The following is a 22,931-nucleotide window of genomic DNA, read 5'->3' on the forward strand; positions in this document are numbered from 1 at the left end:
ATTTCTTTTGCTGCTTTTCCGTTCTTACCTGTTGTAAACATGGAGTCTGTGCAGAACTGCTTCAGCTTTAATTATCACAGGGTATTAAGAGCTGTATTGTGATGTTTACATCCATTCTTCCCTGTTTTTTGTAGATAGGGACAGGCTATCAAGCAGATCCAGCCTCTACCTCGTATGAAATGCTCTTATTTCTACATTACATCAGAGAGGAAAAGACAACTAAAAAGCCTGAACTGTCTTGTTACTTTCCTGAGGTTTTCTGCAAACCTCCACTGGGACGTGTCCAGGAATCCTGAGCTCGTATTTGAGATAAACTCATTTTGTGTTTTACACTTACCATGTAATCCTAAGAAGGAAAAACCTGGCTGAAAATCCGCCTATAAAGTTATTTTCTTGTTTAAGGGTTAGGCTGAAGGTAACGTTCAGCCTCGAAAGGTTTTGTGGTGGCAGCCCTCACTCTCACCAGCCTGCAGTGCCCTCCAGGGAAAGCACCTTCAGCTGAGCTGTTCCCCTGGTGAGGTTTTCCATCAGGACGAGAGATGATGGTTTATGTCGCCCATTTTATGAGAGCAGGACTTTGCATCAGGTATCTACATGCCATGAAAGCTGTTGCCAAACCTCACACATATTCTGACCTGTTTTAATTTTTTTCCTTTAATACTGAACCTTTTTTTCTTTTTTAAACAACAGTGTTTATTTTGTAAATCATTTTTTTTTTTATTTATCTAAAAATGCACAATTGAAAAAAAAAATTACCTTTTGAAATACATTTACTTATAGGCACTAATAGATTTTATGTAGCAAGACAGTGAGCGGAGCCGCTCGAGGCACTGCTGTGGTTTGAGCTGTGCTCCCCAGAGGGCAGAGCTGGGTACACCACCACCAGCACAGCCAGCCCAGCCCACTGCTGCCATGGCTTAAAGGAAACCTGCAGTGTAAAGGTGACAGTCTGGAGTCTTACACCTAAGAATTGCTAAAGAAGATGGCTATAAATTAAACAAGTTGGCTTGGGAATGTGGGAAGCAACGTGCCGCCTCTCCTCCATTCTTGTGCTGATTTGAATTTCCTCAGGCTCTCAGGAGAGCAGCAGGCTCAGCTTCCTGCTGAGAAGCCACGATAACATGGCACCTTGCATTAATGATACCAACAGACATCATTCACAGCAATTAGTAGCTTTCCTTGCTACCCTATGAAATACACAAAATTTGGTGGAAAGTAGTTGAAGACGGCACTGCAATTTTCCTTTAAGTAGAGAAAAATCAAGTTAAAAATCCACTAAAAGCATATATGAGTATATAACCTTCTAACCCTAACCTTATTGAAGGAAAAAAAAAAAAAAAATTCAGGAATTTTGAAGAAAACCAAAAGAGGCAGAGGCTGCCCTGGGACTGCAGCACACAGACTGCAGCTCAGCAGCAGCAAAGCAGCGCTGCTTCCACTCTGTGCCACCTGCACTGCTCTGCACTGCTGCCCCCAGCACAACCACTACACTGCGAGGTGGGGCCGCTCCTGAAGCAGGCAATGTTTGTCACTGGCAGTAATGAAACAAACCATTGATTCAATGAATGAATTTAGTTGGTTTAAAGTTTTAATTCCAAGATGACGACCCCTCCTAATCAGCTTGAGATTTTTATAAAAATTCACATTCTAAATCAGCTTTCACAGTTAGTTAAATAGATGGGGCTGATCCTTGTGTGGAATACGATACACAGCCTTTGACTGACTTGGTTTCTGTACGTCTCAAATAGTTTAAAACACTGCTTTGCTTAAAGTTCTACCTACTGGTACCTAATATACTACTGAATGTGTACAGGCATCTTCCCAAAAACCCAGCTGGGGGAAAGAAATGCTGCTTTTCCAACAACCTGCAGTCTCACACGACTCGGGACAAACAGGTGCTCAGAAAGGCCCCATGAAGCACGCTTCTGTGGGGTGGTTTGCACAGGATTTGTGGGTTTTCCTCCCCAGCTGTACGCTGCATTCAGCTCAGGGGCTGAATTAACAGCCCAATGCAGCGGCAAAATACTCTCACTTTAAGTTTTCAGTTAAAAAAGAAAAAAGAAAAGTCATGAAACAAATGCATTTCTACCCCCTCCCACCCCCCCCAAACCCCTCCCAGTTCTAAGTCTGAAGGAGGGAATTAATAAAAACACATAAATGGATGCTTTAAAATACACAAAGTAAAAACTGAAATTTGCTATAAACCATTTGCGGAAGAGGCAAAGTAGCAGTTATACAAACAACACAAAATCTACTGAAATTCTTACATTAGTATAAAGTGATTTCACTGAAGGAATTATTTCAATATTTCACATTACAGTTAAGATAGAGGAGGTGTGCCCAACGCTGACACCCCAGTTAATATCATCTATCCTAGATTACACACGACAGTTTAAGAAAAGACCCTTAAATGATCTACACCTGTAACATCTTATTGGCTTAAAAAAAAAAAAATAATCACTTGCAATACCTCACAGAATCTTCACTTTAAAGCATGACCACCTTGTGAGAGTCCTTGTCAAATAACCTGCAGAGATAGGGGAGCATCTCGCTACAAGCCGCTCCTCCCCTCACCCGCTGACTGGGCACCAGTCGGTTTCATCTGAGAAAAAAAATTCAAGTAAGACTAAGCTGTGCTGGCTTTTGAGAGTGTCTGCAGATGGTTCAGGTGCTGGAGGTCCAGACATGCATTTGTTTTGCTATTTGGTGCACGTAACCAATGTCGGGTCTTTGATCCGGATCAGGATATATGCACATGCTGACCAGCTCCCGGAGCTGAAAGACAGAAAGACATTGGAACAAGAATGGATTATTTCTTACTGGCCGAGGATCTGGGGTTCCCCAGATGGGAGCTGTTGTGGCTGATGCTGCTCACTTCTTTCCACCCCACCTCTACGGAAGAACCACAGTTAATCTGTACACATCTTAAGACAGGATGCCAGAACATGGCTGTCAGACCCCAGCATTTCCTCGAGAACCTCTGTGAAGGAGAGAAACCGGCCATTGATTATGTTTAATAAATAAAATGCAGAAGGGCTCAAGTACCCCCCACCTCCCTACCCTCTTTATTGTGCACATGAAAGATTGTAGCTTTTAATTATACAGACACTGAAAGCTGCTCGTACCCCCGAGGCATTGGGAGAAACAGCCTTGAGCCTCTGATCTTCTCACATCCTCCCAGTAGCCACAGTGCCAATTATTTTAATGGTAATTAAAAGCATGACCCTACAGCTATCAAGCACACAGTTCATCTGCATTACTGAATGCACCCAAATGAGGCCGCAGCTCTGCATCCTGAGTGCAGGGTCGCTGCGGGGCCTGAAGCCATCCCAGCAGGAACTGGCAGACCCGACCTCAACATGCAGCCCCAACCGGTGCCAACAATTACCAGCACACTTGTTTCTGAGCCAGAAAACGAATCTGTTTCTGCTCCTCCACTTCATCATGAGATCTAGATTGGAGAAAAGGCCACAGCCAGGAGGCCATCACTGAAAGGCAACAACACCCCAAGTGGGCATTCCTCAATGCTCTGCACTGTTCATCCACAACAGTGCTGCAAGAGAAGCATCCAGGGGGTCAGCAGCTCCCCTGCACAGGGAGCACAGGGCTTCATTTGGGGGCACGTCACTGCTGGCTTCATTTGACCGATGCTCATCTCTGCCCCAGGAAGAGGACGGAAAGGCAGCTCACCACTACCAAGCCTGCCCCAATGACAGTACTGGAGTGGCCCAAAGAATCTTCTCCATCAGCCTAAGGAAAATGAACACATCCACATAGGGACAGACACTCGCTGTGAGCAGCACTGATTCCTGCTGGTGCAATTTACTGCTGCAGGAAGGCGCTGCCATGCTTTTTTCTGTGCCCTGCAGCACGAGGGCTCCCACCCAACAGCTCATCCTGCTCAGCTGCTGGAAGACACCAACCCACCTCTCCTTCAGCTCTGAGCTCCAGAAGCATCTGAAAATCCAACCCTTAAAACCAGCACGAAAACAAATAGTGTTTGTGGCAAAGACATGTTCTAAGACTCAGGAAATTAGAGCTCTTTGTGGTTCGCGCAGGCAGCAGCAGCTCATACAGCTACAGCCAAAGGCACAGCCCTCTTAGACTTTGTCAGGCATTCTGTTAATAGTGCATGAACACCATCTGGAGTCTGGTTCTCTGGGACCTGGCGCCTTTGAGCTTTAAACCATCCTTCTCACCCCGGATTGTATCACTACACTACACACACTCTTTAGCACTGCCAGAGGGAAGCAAACAGACAGTAATTGTAAAGACAGGAAACACATCTGTCAACTTACACTAATTCTTGCTGCCAGCAGGCATATCCTGAGCTGCACGCTACAACAGCACAGCAAATGTGAATGCACAGAGCTGGGACGTGCTGCTACAGCAGCTTGGGAAAAAAACAATCCACTTTTCCACAACACTTCTCCAATTACCTTCTTGCACCTTAGCAAGAGAGAACGAATGTAAACTGTGTGGCAGCCCAGAGGACAGGACAGCAATACACCGTGACTGCGCCCACGGAGCAGAGCTGGGAAGCTCAGTGTGGTGCAGACAGACTCCTCTGCAGCCCAAGCAGCTCAGCCCTGCACAGCCTACAGTTTAAAATGTAAAACAACATCTAAAATTACATTAGCCTTTTCCTTTCAAACAGGGGGCACCGATGACTGAATGAGAAAGTAAGGAAAACAGCTGGTTTACCAAGGAAAAGGAAAAAATATCAGAAAAAAACAGCCTTGCATAAAAACGAGCCCCACGACTGCAGCCCAAGTGCAACACCACAGAGCAGGCAAAGCACAGCAGCAATTGTAGTGTTTTAATACAGCCCAGTTCAGCCACTGCTCTCCACCTCATACTTTCATATACATAAAACCCAGACTTCAAAAATCCCCCTATCACAGCCTGGGGAATCAACAATTATCTCGTTAATTAAACAGTTTTCCTCTTCTCCCCATTCAAAAAGAGTAAAAACTAAAACTTCTCCCTGTAACAAACTGAAGACTGCTGGGACAAAAATTGAAGCATGGTTTCATGGTATGTTATTTTAAGCGAAGGGAAGCGAAGGAGAGGGCTTTCCCACGGATCACTGTTGGTTTTTGCCAACGAACAGACTTTCAGTCTCAAAATCCTCTCCATGTTAAGGAACCACATTAAGAAATCTTCCTTCCTGCCTTACTTCAGTGTGCTGACATTCAGAGGCTCAGCAGCTCCCTGGGCAGCCGCAGGGCAGCACTGCACTCCCCCACCCCAGCACCCAGGATGGGGAGGCTCTTTCCCACACCCCCACCAGTTCCCCTGCACAAATGCTCCCCATTTACCTTCTCAGAATAATGTTCAGCTGGAAGAGGCGGGTAGTCACACTGCTCTATTTTTTGGCAAAGAGAAAACAGGTTCATTTTATCTCCATAGAAAGGACTCTGAAGAGCTGCCATCTGGAGAGAAAAACACAGAAAGCATTTCAGAAATGGAAAAGATGTAATAGCCCTCAGTGCTAACGATTTGCAAGAGCAAATTCTGTTCTCTGATGGCAAGCAAGCAACGCTGCTGCTCCGCCAGCCCATTCAGCAGAGCTGGACAGCCCCACACTGCACACAGCCCCGGGCCTCAGCACTCAGTGAGCTCCCCATGCTTCCCCATCACTGCAGTTATTTCTGCTGAGAACACTGCAGATGTGGGACAGCGTTGGTGGGGAATTCTACACGTACGCAGAAGAAACATTCTCTTACTTTAAGTGAGAAATAGGATGGCTGTGCTGCAGGGGGATCCGTCAGACACCAGCGGCTCAAAGACGGTTACGAAACCCTCTCATACACATGATCACCTTCTGATAGAGCAGCTCTACTGTTCCTGATAATGTTGCGGTTTCAGTCCTCCTTGGTAACCACCATGTTAAGAACTGCCAATGCATTTACTCTCTCTGGTAAATTTTTAATCAACCACTACAAGGAATAAGTAGATTAATTCTGAATTTGGCTATCTCGAATAAAAAGACCCTTATAAATGTGAGTGATGCAGCTTAAAAACAGGCCTCAAAATAAACATCCTTTCCTCCTGGAAACTGACTGCTTAGTAAAGAACATCCCAGGCAGATTTGGGAGCCCAACCGAAGAACCTTTTCCTCATCAGCCACATCTTTGGCCTCTATAGATTCTTTCCTTTTTAAATCCAGATTTGTGTTTCCAAACCCATGGCAGTTGTATGATGCAAACATGCCGAGCACACGGCACAGGGAGCACAACCCAATGCTCCTGGTGGGGAAGAACTTCCAGCTCTGTACAGAGAGGTGTTTATCTGACACTGAAATGTTGGGATGGAAACTGCATCTCTGCACGGACTATCATCTACAATGCAGGTTCTTGGCCAGGTCTAAGTGAACCCCAAACCACGAGCCTCAGGAGAACAGCTGCAAGACATGCTTTTTGAACCTACAAAGTGTGGTACAGGACGTGTCCACTGCATGGCAATGGTCCTGGAGGCAGCAGAGCAGCAGGGCAGGCAGGAGCCACACTGTCCACAGCCTCCATGCAAGAAACGGCAAAAAAAGCAAAAAAAAGCGAAGGCGTATCCCTATTACAGTCGTAACATAAACTGCTAATGAGAGACTGACAGCAAAGTGCTCCATCAGTCACATGCAAGTGGAGAGCCCAGCACGCAAAACTGTTCCAAGAACAACAGTGGTGGGCGCATCAGGGAGGGCACACATCAAAGAGATCTCCCAGATTTCAGCAGAAAGATCAATAACTACCAGTGGGTTCAAAGAGATTTTTCCATTCCCATCAGCTTGGCTTTCTACATGCAGTGAAGTGGTCACGTGCATAAGAGAAGGAATTAAAAGGGAGCGATGCAGGTTTGTTGGGGTGGGAGGGGGCTACATTGGGAAGCGACGTCCCCCTGTTCTGGCTGACACAGCTCCGACCACCAGCGCTGTGCACAGCACTTTGTGCAGCTTTCTTTGAGTTTGCTTCCGGCATTTTGATTAGAGCAATTACTGAAGGACAGCAAGATCCCCGTTGGAAATGACCACCATGCAGAATGGCTGGTTAAAAAAATTCCTACGCAGGAATCGTTGGTGTTTAAATTGATGGTCTTGCCAGAACCGCTGAAGTCATTGCTTGCAGCTACATTCTGGGAATTAACAACTTATTTTTATTCCCCGGAGTGATCTTGCTGACAGATTTCTACAGGAAGAGAGGGATGAAGACAGTTACTACTGTATTGATAAGACTTAATAACAATCGCTGTACGATTACCGATGTCAGAGTTAAGTGGTGCTATCTGACATCACGGCCCAAACCCCTCACTGTTATGTAACCGGACACGCACATCTCTGATGGCAATTTGTGCATTAAATCCCCCTGCAGTTATCTGCACAACAGATCTGGAGAAATATCAGAAGTGACTCATAACCAAACAAACATTGCTTTCTTTACTTTTAAGCCAAATGGAAAAAGATTTTCATTATAAGGAATTGGGGGTGGGGGGGAGCTGAAATAAGGCTCTTCCAGAGATACATGAACTTCATTTTTCATTTTCCAATATCTAAAAAGTTTTATAAGTCAAGCGGCTGCTTGTCTGGTGGGCACAAAATTGGGACCTGCCCAGTCCTTCCTGGAATGCATGAACTCTCGCTCACAAAGTAAAGGCTTACCTACATAGGAAGTAAATTTAAAAATGCTTTGGATGCCAAACCTTTCACATTATTACAGTACTGCTGCTGTACAGTGCGCAATTAACTCAGCTCCTTGAAATAAGAGGAGTACTAAGACTACCGTGCCATAAGGGGACCATATTGCCTGCAACAAAAACACATCTTAGCGCAACGCTAAATATTTCTCCCTGCATAAATCTGGAATCCCTTCCCCAGCATTCCCCTCAGACTCAGGGATGCCTGTGCCCAACATGGGTCCTTCCTTGTCGGCAGCATGGGTAAGTACCACGTGTGGGCAGAGCCACAACTCAGTGCCCTGTGCTGGGAACTCCTGGTGAGGTCTGATAAGTGACACACAGCTGGAAATCTTCAAAATAGTAACTGGCTTGGTTGGAGTTCAGGTTCCTTCCCCTCGCTCCCACTTAAAAGAGTCTCTGTACTCATTTTCAAATGGCCACACAAGACCCAGGTACACACAGCTGTTTTGTGACCCTGGTTTTCATCAGGAATTCATCCCAGTATCTCATTAGAAGTGTTATAAATAAAGCCATCCTCCACTGAAAACATCAGCTTTTCTATGGCTTGTCGCTGTTGCTTCAGGACTTATCCAAACTCTTGAATTCCTTCTCTACAGCTGAGAAGAACCTGAGGACAGGCACAGAAACACTCAGTTTAAGCTCCCACTTCTCCAAGTACCTCTAACACCTCTGGCCAGGCTGCACCACTGCTCCATGAGCACACAGCATGTGCTGAGACTGCATGGATCGCTGCCATGGAGTCTCCAGCACCGCTCTGCCCTGGAGGTGTGCACCACGTGGCACTTCCACATAGCACCCACATCGAACCAGCACCCATCGAGCTGCCAGGCTCAGTGCTTGGCACTCAGCAGCGGTTCGTTCTTTGAGGCAAACATCCTTCCCACAAGGAGATAACAGTGACAGGCATTGAACTCCTGCTGGGAAGAGATCTATTATCTGAGCATTTACTTTTATACCCTCTTGTCCCAGAAGGCAGTTTCTTAAACCAGCTGAATGACATGCTTAACTGCCATTGCTTTCATAGTTACTCACTTGCAAAACAATTTGCATTCCTGTTTATTCTCTCATTCCGTGTGGTTATAAGAAACTGCAGCGAGGAACAAAATCTCATTAGTTCACACAATTTCAAGTAACTCAGGAAAGCACGACCCTGACGCTTGGAGCTCTATTTTCCAATGAGGATGTGAGCTGCAACTTCACAGTTCAACATGCCAGGGATTTCTCATCCTTGGGGCCAGGATAAAACGTTGCAAATGCTGATTTGCATTTTCACTTAAATTCAGAAATGATGCATGCATTTAAAACAATCAGTGACTACAATGTTGTTCTGAGCTAGAAACAAAATCCCAAAGTTCAGAGCGCTGTGACAGAATCTGAGCGCTTCTTTTTGAAACGCAAGAACTTATCACCTGCAAAGAAAACCAACTGGCTTTTAAGAAGAGTTACAAATTGTGCAGTGCAGTCAAGGAGTGCCCACTCTGTCACCCCACCTTTGTAGGACAGCATACCACTGGAAAATATCTCTTATACGGGCAGAGAAACAGTGATTTCACATTACATAAAAACTCTGTTTTTCTTCACTGAAAGCTCTCAGAGTTGAGATATTCCAATTAGTCAGAATTCAATTAAACAAACCAGTGGCTTACATTCAAATGAATTTTCTATTTGTAGAACAAATGGTATTCAGGAGAAACTACGAATATGCTGCCCTAATTACAGCTCTGCTCACAGTAGGAAGAATGAATACAGTAAACTGGCTTCTTTGTGTCGATATCCTCAGCGTCCACCGTGACCCACTACATTAACTTTGCACAAGCACCGCGTGGCACAATTCCCTTGTTGTTCATGCTCACAGATCACGCAGTGAACACAAAGAGTTAACTTCTCATAAGGTTTCTGAACACATAAGAGAAAACTTCGACCTATTCAACTGCTGATTCACTGTACCGTGCAGCTAAGACAAAGGGGCAAAAGAAGAAGATACTTACTTCATACAATAAACAGCCCAAAGACCAGATATCGGATTTAAAGTTATAGCCGTTTTCATGTATTCTTTCTGGGGACATATAGTATGGAGTTCCCACTGCAAAGAAAACGAACAGATGAGGAGTTACCATCCAAGAAAGACGGTGCAACCTGCATTGTACAGAAATGTGACTTAGCTGAAGGGTGAGGGTTAGCAAAAGCAGCTCATTAGAGGAGTCTGGAATAAGAATTTAGAAAGAAACCATGCTTTCAAAGGCATATTCTCATCTAGAACCAAAAATACAATCACATGATGCACTCGATGACTGCTGAACATTGCTAAAAGCTTTTCTATTTCCGAAACCTGAGGAAAGCTTTCCTTCCTCCCAAGTCACCACCGCGTCTCCCCATGGGCAGAGTCACCATAAATGATGGCTCTCTTTGGTTCACTCAGCAGTGCAGAAAGCAGTGAGTTACACACTGTGTATGTACAGAGCTACAAGGATCCTGCGACAGCACATCACTGAGCGTTCACTTGCCATACCCCAAACTGGCAGCATGACAGCCCGGCTCCAGAGATAATGGGATGCCCTTGATAAAGAGTTTCAGAGACCACTGACTGGAGCAGGGGGGTGCCAGTGACAAACCCGACCCCAGACACGTACCCACGTCTTTCCAGAAGAACCAAGAGAGTAATTCCAAACTTTTAAACACTGTTCCAGCTCCAGTCCCATCAGGAGCTGCTGGATTATCTACTTCCAGAAGTCTGTGTTTTATCACAAGAAATTTACTACTGCATTTTGGACAGGACTTGCAGGAAATTATTAATAAATTCCTTACCTCAAAAAGGCTCTTTTTAAAATCCTAAATAAGTTTCAGTTGTGGTACTGAAAATACAAGACATCCTGGCAATTTCAACTACATCAAATAATCCTCAGATACATCATTTATTAAAGCATCCAAGGACTTTCTATGCTCTCTCCTTTCTCATCCTGTGTTTTTTTTTTCTGTTTTTTTTTTTTTTTTTTTTGCTTTTGGCATTCCAGCACATCCATCTCTTAATTAAAGACCTTTTGCACAAGACAGCAAATGTTTATTTTGCCTGTAACTTTCAGTTTGCCATTTCTTCAACCAAAGCTCTGACTGCAGACAGCTGAAACATTCCTGAGCAGATGAACAGCAGTGCTGGAGGCAGAGGGGGGAAAGCTGGAGAGCTGCACCACCTTCCCCAGCTTTCCTAAGGGGTTTGCACACGTTAGGAAACAAATAACTTCTGGAGTGGAAAGCTCCTGAAAGGCAAAACCCACCCAGAGAGCACATGGGGAGCAGCACAACATGGGGTGCTGCTGCCATCGGTCAGAGACCTGAGCAAAATCACCTCAGGCTCCTGGAGCTCAGAGCACGCTGCATTAAGTTAATAGGTGAGTCCAAAACTTGGTTGCATTCCCATCATCCACAGAATCAAAACATGGGCCACGAGCCCATTGAGACAGACACTGATATATCACTGATAGGCACTCATACATCGTCCAGATTTGTGTAGAGGAACTGCACTTGGTTAGAGTAGCACTGACTCTTTTCCTCCTTAAAAATATGCTACTGGAGAAGGAAGAGCGATTCCTTACATGAAGTTTTTGGTTTGGAGCTCTCCATTAGATGCAAGCACATAAAAAACATCCTAACTTTAAAGTCAGCACTGCTTCTCTTCTCAGATCTAAAAGAAACCCACCAGACTAGATGGAAGAAAACCCGCCCTGACCCACAACAAGTAAAGGAACTGTGTATGGGGATGCAGCACAGAGCCACAGGAGTGAACATGGATCATTCCGGCCCTTCCTGTCCAGCACCCGCATGCTCCAGAGCGTGTGGTGCCAGTGGCGGCCTCCAGCAGTAGCTGTTCTTGCTATCAGTTATTCTGGGTCACTGCACGGCAAGCATAGAGCAAATAACAATGTGTGGGCTCTAAAGTTACGGTCCTGCCTGCCATGTTAGCAGGGGTCTGCTTGGTAGGCTAAAATTGTCGTTTCAGATAATGCCTTAAAACAACCTTCGATCAAAGCAAAATGACAGGGTTTGTAACACGGATGAGTGCGTTATAGTCCGGATTTGATTTTTTGTGCATTAGTCTGTTCCATTATATTAATAGGTCTGCGGAGCAGTCCATGCCTGATCTGATTTTATGAAGTCTACCTCGCACATTTACCTATCATTACTGTAGTGTTGTCAGCAAATATATGAACAAGCAGGGCTCTGCATTTCAGAACTGATGCATTAATTTTTAAATAGCTGTCATGATAAAAGACTGACAAGCCCAATTCTCTTTATGGCCTGTCCAACATTACGTGGGAATCTCCTGTAATGAGCATCTTCTAGAAAACCGCACAAGACTTCCAATGCAATCAGTCAGGGCTCACCATTGCATCACATTAGTCAATTTGACAAGAATAGTCTAATCGGAGACTATTAATCAGAAACTTTCTTTGGCATTTGCCCAGCTGAAAATACAGAATATTGTTCAGATTCAATATTAATCACCAGCTGCTAGAGTAATGCTTTTAAAGTTACAAAGGTTGCAGAGCTGTAGAGAAGATTATGACTAAGCAAGCATCTTCCTATTCTATTCCTGGAAGTCAAAGCACTTCGCTTGAATATCAGCCTGCCTCAAAGATCTCAGAACAACATCTCTTCCTACCCCCCGAGCACTGCGTGTGCAGCTAAAACACCCACATGGACCAGAACAGCTTCAGAGCAACATCCAGGGGAGGGAAGCGCTAATTATTCTGAGTTAGATGAAAAGCATCTCTTGTTTCTCCAGGAAAACACACAGGCAAAGGCAGAGAAGTTATTTCAGATTTCCTCCGAAACAGAGTTTGAAACCATATAGATATGGTTAACAGATAACAAACAGATAACGGCGCAGCTCCAGCAAACAGTGAGCATGGAATGGATATCCCGCAGTGAGCTCCCAAACCTGCCCCAGGAACGCCAGGTGCAGAGCTGCATTGCCTCCAATGCAGAAAGGTGCTCACTATGTAGGAAAGATTATGCTCAATGATCTTGAAAACATTCTTCAGCTTGAATCAGAAGATCAGAGGAGTTTTGTTGTGAAAGTGACAGTGGCTGAGTTTGTACGTACACAATTGTTATTTTCTAAACAGAGCTTCCCCCCACACAAACACGGTTTAACCGGGGATCAATGCATCCCATTAAGTTTATACTTCGCTGCTCACAGGCACAAATAAGAGAAAATTTGATCCATGTTTTTAAGCAGCTCTCTTACAAAGAGCCTCATTCACTGAATGTTACGCAGCACAGACTGGTCTCTTGCAGAAATGCTCTCCCACACCTCGGGCAGGCTGCCAGCACACCGAAATCAGAGCAGAACATCTCCCACTTCTCTCACAGGCTCTGCACATTTCAGAAACAACATTATAAGATACAGGCATCTCTTGAATCCAATCAAAATCCACAGCCATATTTGGCTAAAAAATACTAACCCAATTGATAAGGAAAGCTTTTATTGCTTTGCCTTCAACAGCACCTTCCGGCTAATCTTTAATATGGAGCTGAAAGGTGTTTCTGAACCTACCGCTTTACTTCCTCACAGCAGGCAACAGATTTCTGCCTATGAAAGAACCTAACAAGTTCTGACCTTTATTGTATCTTTACAGAGTATTCTCAGTTTCAAACCAAGAGATATCAGAGCACAGCGTGGGCCTCAAAGGGGTAATGCTGATTAAAGCAGTCCTTCCTTTTAGAGATGCTCTGCTCCTGTCAAAACAAACTTTGGCATGGTTTGAAATACTTGTGTTTTTTGAAACATGTTCATTACAAATGAAAAGAACAAAACTATGCTCAAAAGCCAGCGATACCATCCACAAGTAACTCTGCTGTTAAAGACAACTAAAACTAAAACAGCTTAAAGATACTAATACAGCATCTTCTAAGCGATAGGCTTCGCTTTAACGCTCACAACACACTATAACATGTGCCATGATGTTATGAAAAATATTTTAGGAGGCTTTAATACCTGGTGGTGCAAAATACTGCAGGGAAGCAGTTCTGTTTGGAAGGGCACCGCTCCCACCTGCCCCGTCTCTCCAAACAAGCTCATGGGCTCACAGAAGTCTCAGCATTATTTAATTTGTCTGGTTTTTAAGTATCAGTTGACAAAAGTTTGCATTACTTGGGGGATATCTCCAGATATTTTTGTAGAAGAATTAGATTGGGAATCAGACCAACTTTCAGGCATTAATTTTTATATTCTGTCCTATTTGCAGGAGACTTAATCTATCCCTAGTCCTCTGTGATCCGTGAGCAGACACGAAGCTTCCCATGTTCTCAGCTGTCAAGGATAAGCTTCTTTCAACTGACGAAGAAATGTTAAATAACAAAAACTAGATACGATAAAGCTTTTCTTTACACCAGGATTATAAAGTGAACAAACAAAGGAAACAACCGAAACCTGAGCAGCTCAGCTCAGGGAAACCAGGAGAGCATCTCAGCCGCTGCTTCCCCTGCTTCAGCCGTGCATTAGTGGCAGAAGCACTGGAGATTTGTGAGTGCCTGACAGGAGACAGGCAGGCTGTGTCCCAAGGACAGCCCTGGCAGAGTATGTCAAGCAAAATAAAAATGAAGCTGAAGTCAAAGGCATTAAAATGTTCCTTAAACTACTTCAAACAGCAGTGATGTACCCAGGCTAATTGTCTCAAGGAAAACAAAAATTAATCTACTTATTCCTACAAAGAAGAACATTTTCTGAATGATATTTCAGCTGTTCCTAGGAGACTTGAAGTTCTCTATTTTTCTTTTAGCTACAGACGGAACCTGACTTTTAGTCACACTTCTCATATGTAAGTACTGCAATATACCTGCAGTAACTCTGCAGCAATTGCACAAACAGCACCTCAGGAACACATCCAAAAGCCAAAGTTTCTCCAGATGTGATGCAAGGAATATTGGTTATGGTAATATTAGGTAGATTTCTTGTGTATATCTCTCTCAAAAAACAACCACCAACCCCCCACCCCCAGGTACTCGTACTTTGTTTCAGACGACAAACTGGCTCAGCACGCCAATAAAAATAAAGGAAAAAAACAATGATCTATTTACAAATGAGTTTCTCTGATGGCTGCAGAGCTGCTCCCCATTCACCTGCACATCCAACAAGGACCTGGGGGACGTGCAGCACCCCATGCAGCACCCCACACACTGGCCCACGGTGAAAGCTTGCCTTGCACACATCCCAAAAGGGGAATCTGCTCTGAGTTCCTTCTTGTCATAAAACAATTAACGAGTCATCTGCTCTAAAACAAGGCTATTCTGGTTTTTGCTTTTCAAGACACAAAGCCCATCAGAAGCTTTGGATAAGCCAACTTGTTTAGCAAAAGAATGAGCACTTTACTCAGTTCAACAGTAAAATGGCCCATTTTAACACTAATGTAGCTCTTCTGTATTTATTGCACTTATTGTATTTATTAATCCTCCTACTAAAATAAAATCTTTCCTTCTATTGTTAAGTTTCCCAAAGTCCATGCAGTATTAAATGTTCCCTATTTATAATACCCCTGTAATATTTATAATATTCATAATTAGGCTTTACAGCAAAACCTAACAACGAGGTAATTCTAATGTGCCTTAGTCACATTGTAGCTGACCAGATCTGCCTCTGGATGCCCCTCCTCAGAGATTACCAAATTAAAGACCAGACACGAACAGGCACTGCCAGCAGAGCAGGGCACAGCACAACATCCTGGCCCTGGGAATGGTGAAGCATGAAGGATGGAGAGCAGCCCGGGGAGCACAGCCTGGGACAAGGCGCTGCCTGCAGTGCCACACGGCTGCTCTGGGGACACAGTGCTGTGCAATGGGGGTAAGAAGGCCGGGGATGCAACAGAAGGCAGTGACTGCGGGCAGGAGGTGCCCAGCTCCCAGAGCAGCCATCCTGCACCACACAGGGCTCAGCAGCTACTCCTGAGCTGTGTATGGGCAAATCTTTCATTCTTCTTTCATTACCCTGGCACGTACTGTCACTTAATTTTTATGTATGCAATCCTTCCTGACAAATATGATCTGCTGCCCGGTAATTCGTCTGACATTCATTCTCTAATTACAGCTCCCATTCCCAGCGCAGCGGCCCAGTGATACACCTGTCAGACGGGTCGTGGTGTGGCCGAACACCCCTTTATGCCAGCCTGATGTTGGCAAATGCAAGGGAGAAAGAAATGAGATGGCTCCATTTGCACAGCCCTGCGCTGGATTCATGGGTCAGCGGCCAGCAGCAGGCCGGGCCGGTTGCTGGGGCAACGGGGCTGCACGGAGCACCCAACTCAGCCCAGCCTGCTCTGCCATCCCTCACGGCTACTGACACAAACATCTTCATCACTCCAAAACCGGGATCGGAAGCTTTCCTGCTGCCACACAGCCTATGAGCCTGGCAATAAACAAATAAACACAGCTTCAAGCACGCAATACTTTCTCTGACTGCAAACACACTCCTTCCATTTGCAAAGACTGTGAGTGGTGGTCGGCCCACCCCTACATGTCACACACTGCCTCCAAATCTGCTCGCTGCTGCCCAGCAGTGCTCTGCATCCCACCCGTTCTCACGGCGCTGCTTGAGGAGCGGCAGAGGAGGCCCATGTCTTCCCATCTCCTCCTAAGGAGCTCTCAAGAGCAGAGAGCAGTGCTGGTGATGGCCACGGGCCGGGCAGCTGGCTGCACATGGCTTCCTGGCCCCAATTTATTCTTATTAATGTAGTAAGCGCAGCAGTCAGACTAGATAACATCACATAATTAAGACAGTCCCATTTTCGCCTGTTCAGATGATGAGGTTATAAATTTCTGTGAAGAGGACTCACTCTAACCTAGTGAGTTGAGTGCACATATCCCAGGATAAGCTGATGCAAAGGGAAATCTAACCTTTCACGAAAGTAAACTGGAGAAACACCGAGGCTTCTTCTAAGCACACAAAATAAGGCATGCATCTTCCTTCTTTGCTTCTTCTAAGCACACAAAATAAGGCATACGTCTTCCTTCTTTGTGCAATGGGAAGCCCCAGTGTCATTAGGCACTCTCAACCAAGTTTGCATTCACATAAAGAAACAACAGAGTAAGAGTTGCATTCAGTGGAGGAAATAGAATGGGTGAGGACAAACGGGGAAACAAAGAAGTTCTGTGTTCCAAAGTCAACAGAGCTCGCTACGTGTGGGAGCTGTGACTGTGCTGAGACAAGGGTCCTCCTCTGCTGAACACGGAGGGGCATGACTCAACAGACACGTCAACACAAAGGGAAAACGAGCCACCCCTCCAGTACAGGCACTTAGGGCAAAACTAACAATTATGTGAGATTTTATACTGTAAGCCAAAGAATGAGCTCTGTATACTGTAGACTTTTCCACAGCATTGTAATTAATGCTAACAGTAAAATTTTTATTAAGTAGTTCCCACATAGTTCCTTCATGTTAACAAACCATTGCTGTTTATCACTGGATTCATGCTGAGATACATTCCCCTTGAAGGAAGGGGTTTGTCCCAAGCACCTCAACTTGCAGACAGAAGAAAACACAAAATGTTTTTCAAGGATTCTCTTACAGGATGTGAGAAAAGCACACAGCCACTCTGGTTTTCTGGAGCTTACTTTCTCTTGTAAGAACACGCACAGAGGTTCATCTGTGTAAGAGATCAGTTTGCTTTGCCAGCTTTATGGACAGCTAACTTGCTAGAAATCTTATTGGAACTGTAATTTTAAAATGGTGCAATAAGTTACTTCTCTGCAAACACAGATGAAGAGGTAACACTGTTACCTAAAAACGGTATGAATATCGCTTACTATTGTTGTTTGTTCTTTTCCCATTCTTGGGTTATTTTTCATTGATTTGTCCAGAATTCTTCCTATCACTCTAACTGCAGGACAAGGTTGTGGACTTCAGAGGGAGGGAAGGAAAAGCAACATATGTTATAACCTTTTATAATGATATATAACTTTGCTTATAAGTAAACTCTGAAATCTGCCTGAATGAAACCACTTCAGAAATGAAGAATTGGTCAAAAAACAGTTTGCTGCTGTAACAGAAGGTGACATCCAGTGATGTCTTGCAAGACACCCAGTAGCCCAAGTTCTGTTGAATATATCCATTAACTGTGGGAATGCTGCTGCCCTTGTGGATAACAAGAACCTGGAATGGACCAAAGTATAGCAGAGTATAGAATAAAATTTCAGAGAGATGAGTATCAGAGTCTGAAAACAGAATACAATTCAGTATTTGGCAGAAACAAAGCTGCACACACAGCAGAGCAGGAAAACAACCTTCAGATACACGGAAGGCATTAAGAAAACTTGGATCTATTAAGCTGAAACTGAAATTTCAAAGTGAAGCCCCTCTTTTGAACAGACAAGCTGCGAAGGCCTTAAATACCTCCATCACCTCAGACAGCTTCACAGTCCCTGTTCAGGGGAAGACAGCTGAGCAGCATCTGCTAAAAAACAGTGGTGGTGTGACATCTAATTCTAGTACACAGGGTGCAGGCAACTCTGCTACTTAGAGTGGAAAGGCTGCAATTGCTACATTTGCTATAAATCACACCTTTAACAGGCCAGACACTCCAGAGGAAAAAGAACACAACAAAATCATCAAGTGCAAGGTTTAAAGCAAAAATACATTAAGCAGTTTTACAGGAATACTCCATCTGTTTCAATACTATTCAAAAAGAAAATCACAGAAAACAATGTACGTGCCCACCAAACCACACTTGTCATTATAGGACATAGACACCACTTCCTTTGAACATCACAGCTGACAACTGTACAGTAGTGCTTGCTCAATGCTGAGAAGAATCATCTTACCTAAGGAATGTGCTGCAGTGGTTTTAGAACTAAAAAACCGGCCTAATCCAAGATCTCCCAGCTTCACCACCCCTGTGGCTGTTATAAACACATTGGCTGGTTTTATGTCTGCAAAAAGAAAAAGGTAGAAGGTCAAAGCCACAAAAGGTTATTTGGTTCTAATACTGCAATAGAAGCATAGCCTGGAGCACTGCCTGTACAGGACAGACTCCAACAGAACTGTGCTTCCATACAGCTTTGATAGGCTGAGTCTTTTACGACTTCAAGTTCCATACATAAACCACAGAGCATACTTCTCAACACAAAAAAACACTGAGGAAAAGTGATTGGAAACAGCATCACACAATAGCAGCAACCTCTTTAATGGATGCAATCAAAGCAATGCTGAGTTGTTCCCCAATGGAAGCAAACAATTTTCTGCATGAAACAGTACTGCCCACCACCCACAAATTACTGTCCTACTACACCTAAATTCTGGGCTCATACAACCCATTTTGTTTGTGTACTGCAAAAGTCACTACAAGCCTGGTTTCCCAAGAAGACACATCCGGCCAAAAATTAGGGAGGCTCTTTCTCACAGAGCAGACTAAATACACAGGATCCCACACTTCAGTTACCTACAGTACAAGCAATTCAGGTACAGACAAGCTACATGAGGGGTGGGTGGAAAGAGGAGCAAAAATGAAATCACACTGCTGAAAAAAAACTGGCAAAGTATTCACTGCTTCCAAGAAGGAAAGAAGTGGCAGAAGCAGAAGAGGCTGGAATTAGTGCCTCTTGGGTATCTGAACCTCTTGGGTCAGGTCCTTCACTAAGCATTTCATTTACACTGGAAGAAGCAATGTAATTTTTGGAACTTTTTGCTTTGAACTTTATCCAAGACAAGAGATCCAAAACAATTAACAGAAATGGAGAAAAGGTGATCAGAGCGTGGGGACATACTTGTATTAATACTTGAGAAAAGCTTGCAAGAGAGGAAAACTCCCCTAAACTCTCTAAGGTCACAACTAACATAATGAAGACTATTTCTTAGAGAGTTCACTGTATCCAGTAGTCTCAGCATTTTACTTCTGACACTTTTCTAATGGCATGTTTGACACTTCTACTCAATATCAGTGTCTGGAATACAAAGCAGCTCATCTTCCTAATAGCACACTCACTTCGAACTGAATCCTTTAACAATGAGGCAAGAAGACAGAAGGAGAAATCCATCTCGCAAGCTCCAGCCTCTAAACATGCATTGGCTGAACATCAGCATAATTGTTTTTGAATGTAGGCGCTTACTAATTGGAACATTATATTATTATTCAGTGAAAAGAGACTGAATTAATGTTACCTCTGTGCATCACCCTGCGGGAGTGCATGTGTTCAACCGCACTGCATAACTGCACAAAATATTTCCACACCGTCCTTTCTGGGATTAACCGTTTCTGCTTCTTAAAATACTGAGGAAGGAAATAAATAAAAGATCAGTGAAAAAGCAACATATCTGACTAGGTCCTGGGCTCGTGTTCGTCAGCTGCCGGTCGCTCACGTCTTCCAGATCTGCAGCAGCATGACTTTTTTTCTGATTAGTTTTAACTCCTGCTCTCCGTATGCAAACTTCAATGCAGTTCACTAATTAACAACTATTACGAAAAATAAACTTAAATAGGTTTGACATTTTTGAATGGACACCAATTATAATCAGCATTAATCTCCTTAATTACCTTGCAAAACATATTTAATGCCTCAGAACAACAAATGTCTCAAATATTTTGCCTTAAGTAACAAAAGATCATTAAAAAAAATAAACCACATAAACATTCATTATCATACAGTCTATTAACAACAAAGAAATGTGATTCCTCTCCTAAGATGGCCATAGCATCAATAAAGTATCTGTATTTCTTCCGCGATCAGGTAGGATAATATATTCCTTTTCATGCATAATAGGAATATTAAATTAACTGAACTATCTCCAGTGAGATGCAAAGACACAGCTGATCAAGACACACATGGATTTGGAAGGAGACTGTTTTTATGTGCATTTATGCAGCATCAAGCATAGCCGAGTCCAGATTCCATGGACCTCTGGGTACTAAAAACTCTCAGATAAAATAATCATAAACATGATGCATGCAATAAGAAGCGGTGCAGCATGGGATGGTTATCTCCAATACTTTGGTCTTCCTACCCAGTAACTTATTACAGGATAAATAACCAGTTGTACGCTGCAGCAAAGGTTAAACATGATGTACCTTCAATGTCTCCATTTCAGGACTGCACCACAGCTGTGCACATCGTGCAAAGTACCACAGCCTCCTCCAGTGCTTCCCAAAACTGCACTACTTCCAATTATCAGTCCCTGACTTCTCATTGCTTCTTCCTGTGCTAGACACCAAGCACGTTCTTCCTCTGAAGCACTAACTAAACCCACTTCCAACACACTTGCAGTGGTTTAAGATTTACCCTCAGCCTTTGATATATAAGGTATTGCTGGATAACAACCGGCTCTGAAATGCTGCACATCCTTCTAGCATTCCACAATCGCATTTCTTTTGCATCATACCCTTGAGAATTTCAGTCAGCAGCATGCAGGAGCAAGAATAAAGGAAGGAAATTGGCTGTTTCCCCTTTTCCGCATCTCGTGCTTTTTCCTCTCAGTGCAGACATCTGATGTCCGTTGTCACATTTTGTAGTTTATGTGAAATGCTGTTACTGGTTCATGTTTGACTCAAGTAATGGCAAATTTTATTTTGCACATCAGCTGTGAAGGGGCACGACTGTGCAATTCCCCAGGCAGCGAGTCTGACAGCTTGCAACAGTTTCAAACCCAAACTTGATAGAGAGCACAGAGGAATTACAGAGGGTGAGGGATAAAGTGTTATATACATGATAATATTATTTAATTTTCAGTTAAGTATTTAAGAGTGGATATGCAAGACCACAAGTGATAATTTTCTAAATGTCATGTCCAATAAGACTTGTCTGACATTTACAAGAGAGCCCCAACTCTCCAGTGGGTTATCCAGCGGCCCTCCCTTACATCAGCTTTACAATACCTCATAAATAATGCAGGCAACAGGGGCGTGACAAAGACAGTCCCTGTTTTTATCACTCTCACACCTCCAGAGCTCTGCTGCTGCTGCTCCCACCGCCTTCCAACACTGAAAATCCTCACGTAAGCCTGAACTCCCCAGGGATGGAGCGAACGGCGGTGCTGCAGAGGAGCAGGCAGCAAACCCAGGTTCAGCAATTCTGCTTCCTACTGTGCTCAGGAGGAGAATTTAATTCCCCCCTGGTGTTAGTTGGTGGGTATTTCATTTGTTTCCCTTCATTAAAAAACAACAACCAACAAATAAACATCTGAATTTAAATATTTGCACCAATGAAAGGTAAGGTTCATACGACCCAGGAAAGGCCCTCAACATTCTGATGTGACAAAGGTGTGGGAGAACAGACTGAACCTGGGAGCAGCAGCAGAAGAAAGTGTGCTGTGTTGCTTCCAGATAGGAAACATGTAACTCCTGTATATACAGCATAAAAATAATTTTATGATAATTAAACAGCCAGTTCTGACAGATGAAAAAACGTGTTCATCAGTAAGAAAGGTTTTGAGCTAAAAGCTGAAAAAAAAAACAACACAAGAGCAAGTCTCTTCCATGATGATATCTGACAATTATGTTGGTAAAACTTCTTGTAAGCTATGATTTAAAAAGAAGACAAACCCCTGCATGGCCCAGGAAAACAGGAGCCCTAACTGCCCTCATGGCCCCACTGCTGTCACTACCAAAGGCCTGTAACAAACTGCAGGTTTCCTATGAGCTGTTGGGAAAAGGGGAAAGCTCGGCACGGGAGGAGTTTGGTGCTGGGATTTGCCCCAACCTGTTATTTGGAATTCTTCGTAACGCTCCACTCCTGGCTGCAGGTAACTACGTGAGGCTCTCAGCTCTCAGTAAGGAACGACAGGAAGCTCTTGCTCTTCTCTCCTATGACCATCCCCAGAGCCTGCTGTGCCCCAGCGCACTCGCCCACCCTGGGCATTCCCTGAGAGGGAGCACATTTACATGGTAAGTGTAAATCTAGCCACTGAGTGCGGACTGGATGTGTAACTTGTTTGACAGCCTTTGGCCTAGTGCCTCATAGCTCTGCTGGCAAAGAAAACAAATCTGTTAATAAGATATTTTAACTGTGACAACAAGGAGGAGGAGAACTTTCCAAACATTCATTTATGATAATTACAGAATAATGATGGCAAAAAAACAGGTAAAACACTGAGAGAAGGTTGAGAGTGCTAACAAACATGATATAACACATCTGTTCTCACAAGGGATGTATGTCTAAAGATTAACATGTCAAAGAAAATATAAAAGCAGGTGGTAACAGCTTAACTAAAGCTGGTTTGCAGCAATACAAGTATTTCTGAGAGCAACATAAGAGAAGAGCAAGA

General features: G+C 43.9%; 1 protein-coding gene across 3 annotated transcripts in view; it reads right to left on the reverse strand.

Annotated features, from left to right (window-relative positions):
• Positions 1–667: 667 nt before the first annotated feature.
• The window catches only part of NEK6 (NIMA related kinase 6), a 47,710-nt gene continuing 25,446 nt past the window's right edge, over positions 668–22,931 (reverse strand). For 2 of the 3 annotated variants that reach the window (XM_015879437.3, XM_015879438.3), the window contains exons 6-10: positions 19,836–19,944; positions 18,500–18,607; positions 9,678–9,772; positions 5,322–5,435; positions 668–2,775 (exon numbers count right to left, since the gene is read on the reverse strand). In XM_015879437.3, coding sequence (XP_015734923.2) covers positions 2,665–2,775; positions 5,322–5,435; positions 9,678–9,772; positions 18,500–18,607; positions 19,836–19,944 — 537 coding nt within the window. In that variant the 3' untranslated portion in view covers positions 668–2,664. The remainder of the gene's footprint in view (positions 2,776–5,321; positions 5,436–9,677; positions 9,773–18,499; positions 18,608–19,835; positions 19,945–22,931) is intronic. The other variant, XR_014936206.1, reaches the window with a different exon arrangement.

This window comes from Coturnix japonica, chromosome 21, assembly GCF_054131305.1.
Source record: "Coturnix japonica strain WE chromosome 21, WE-NBRP24, whole genome shotgun sequence".
NCBI lineage: Eukaryota > Metazoa > Chordata > Aves > Galliformes > Phasianidae > Coturnix > Coturnix japonica.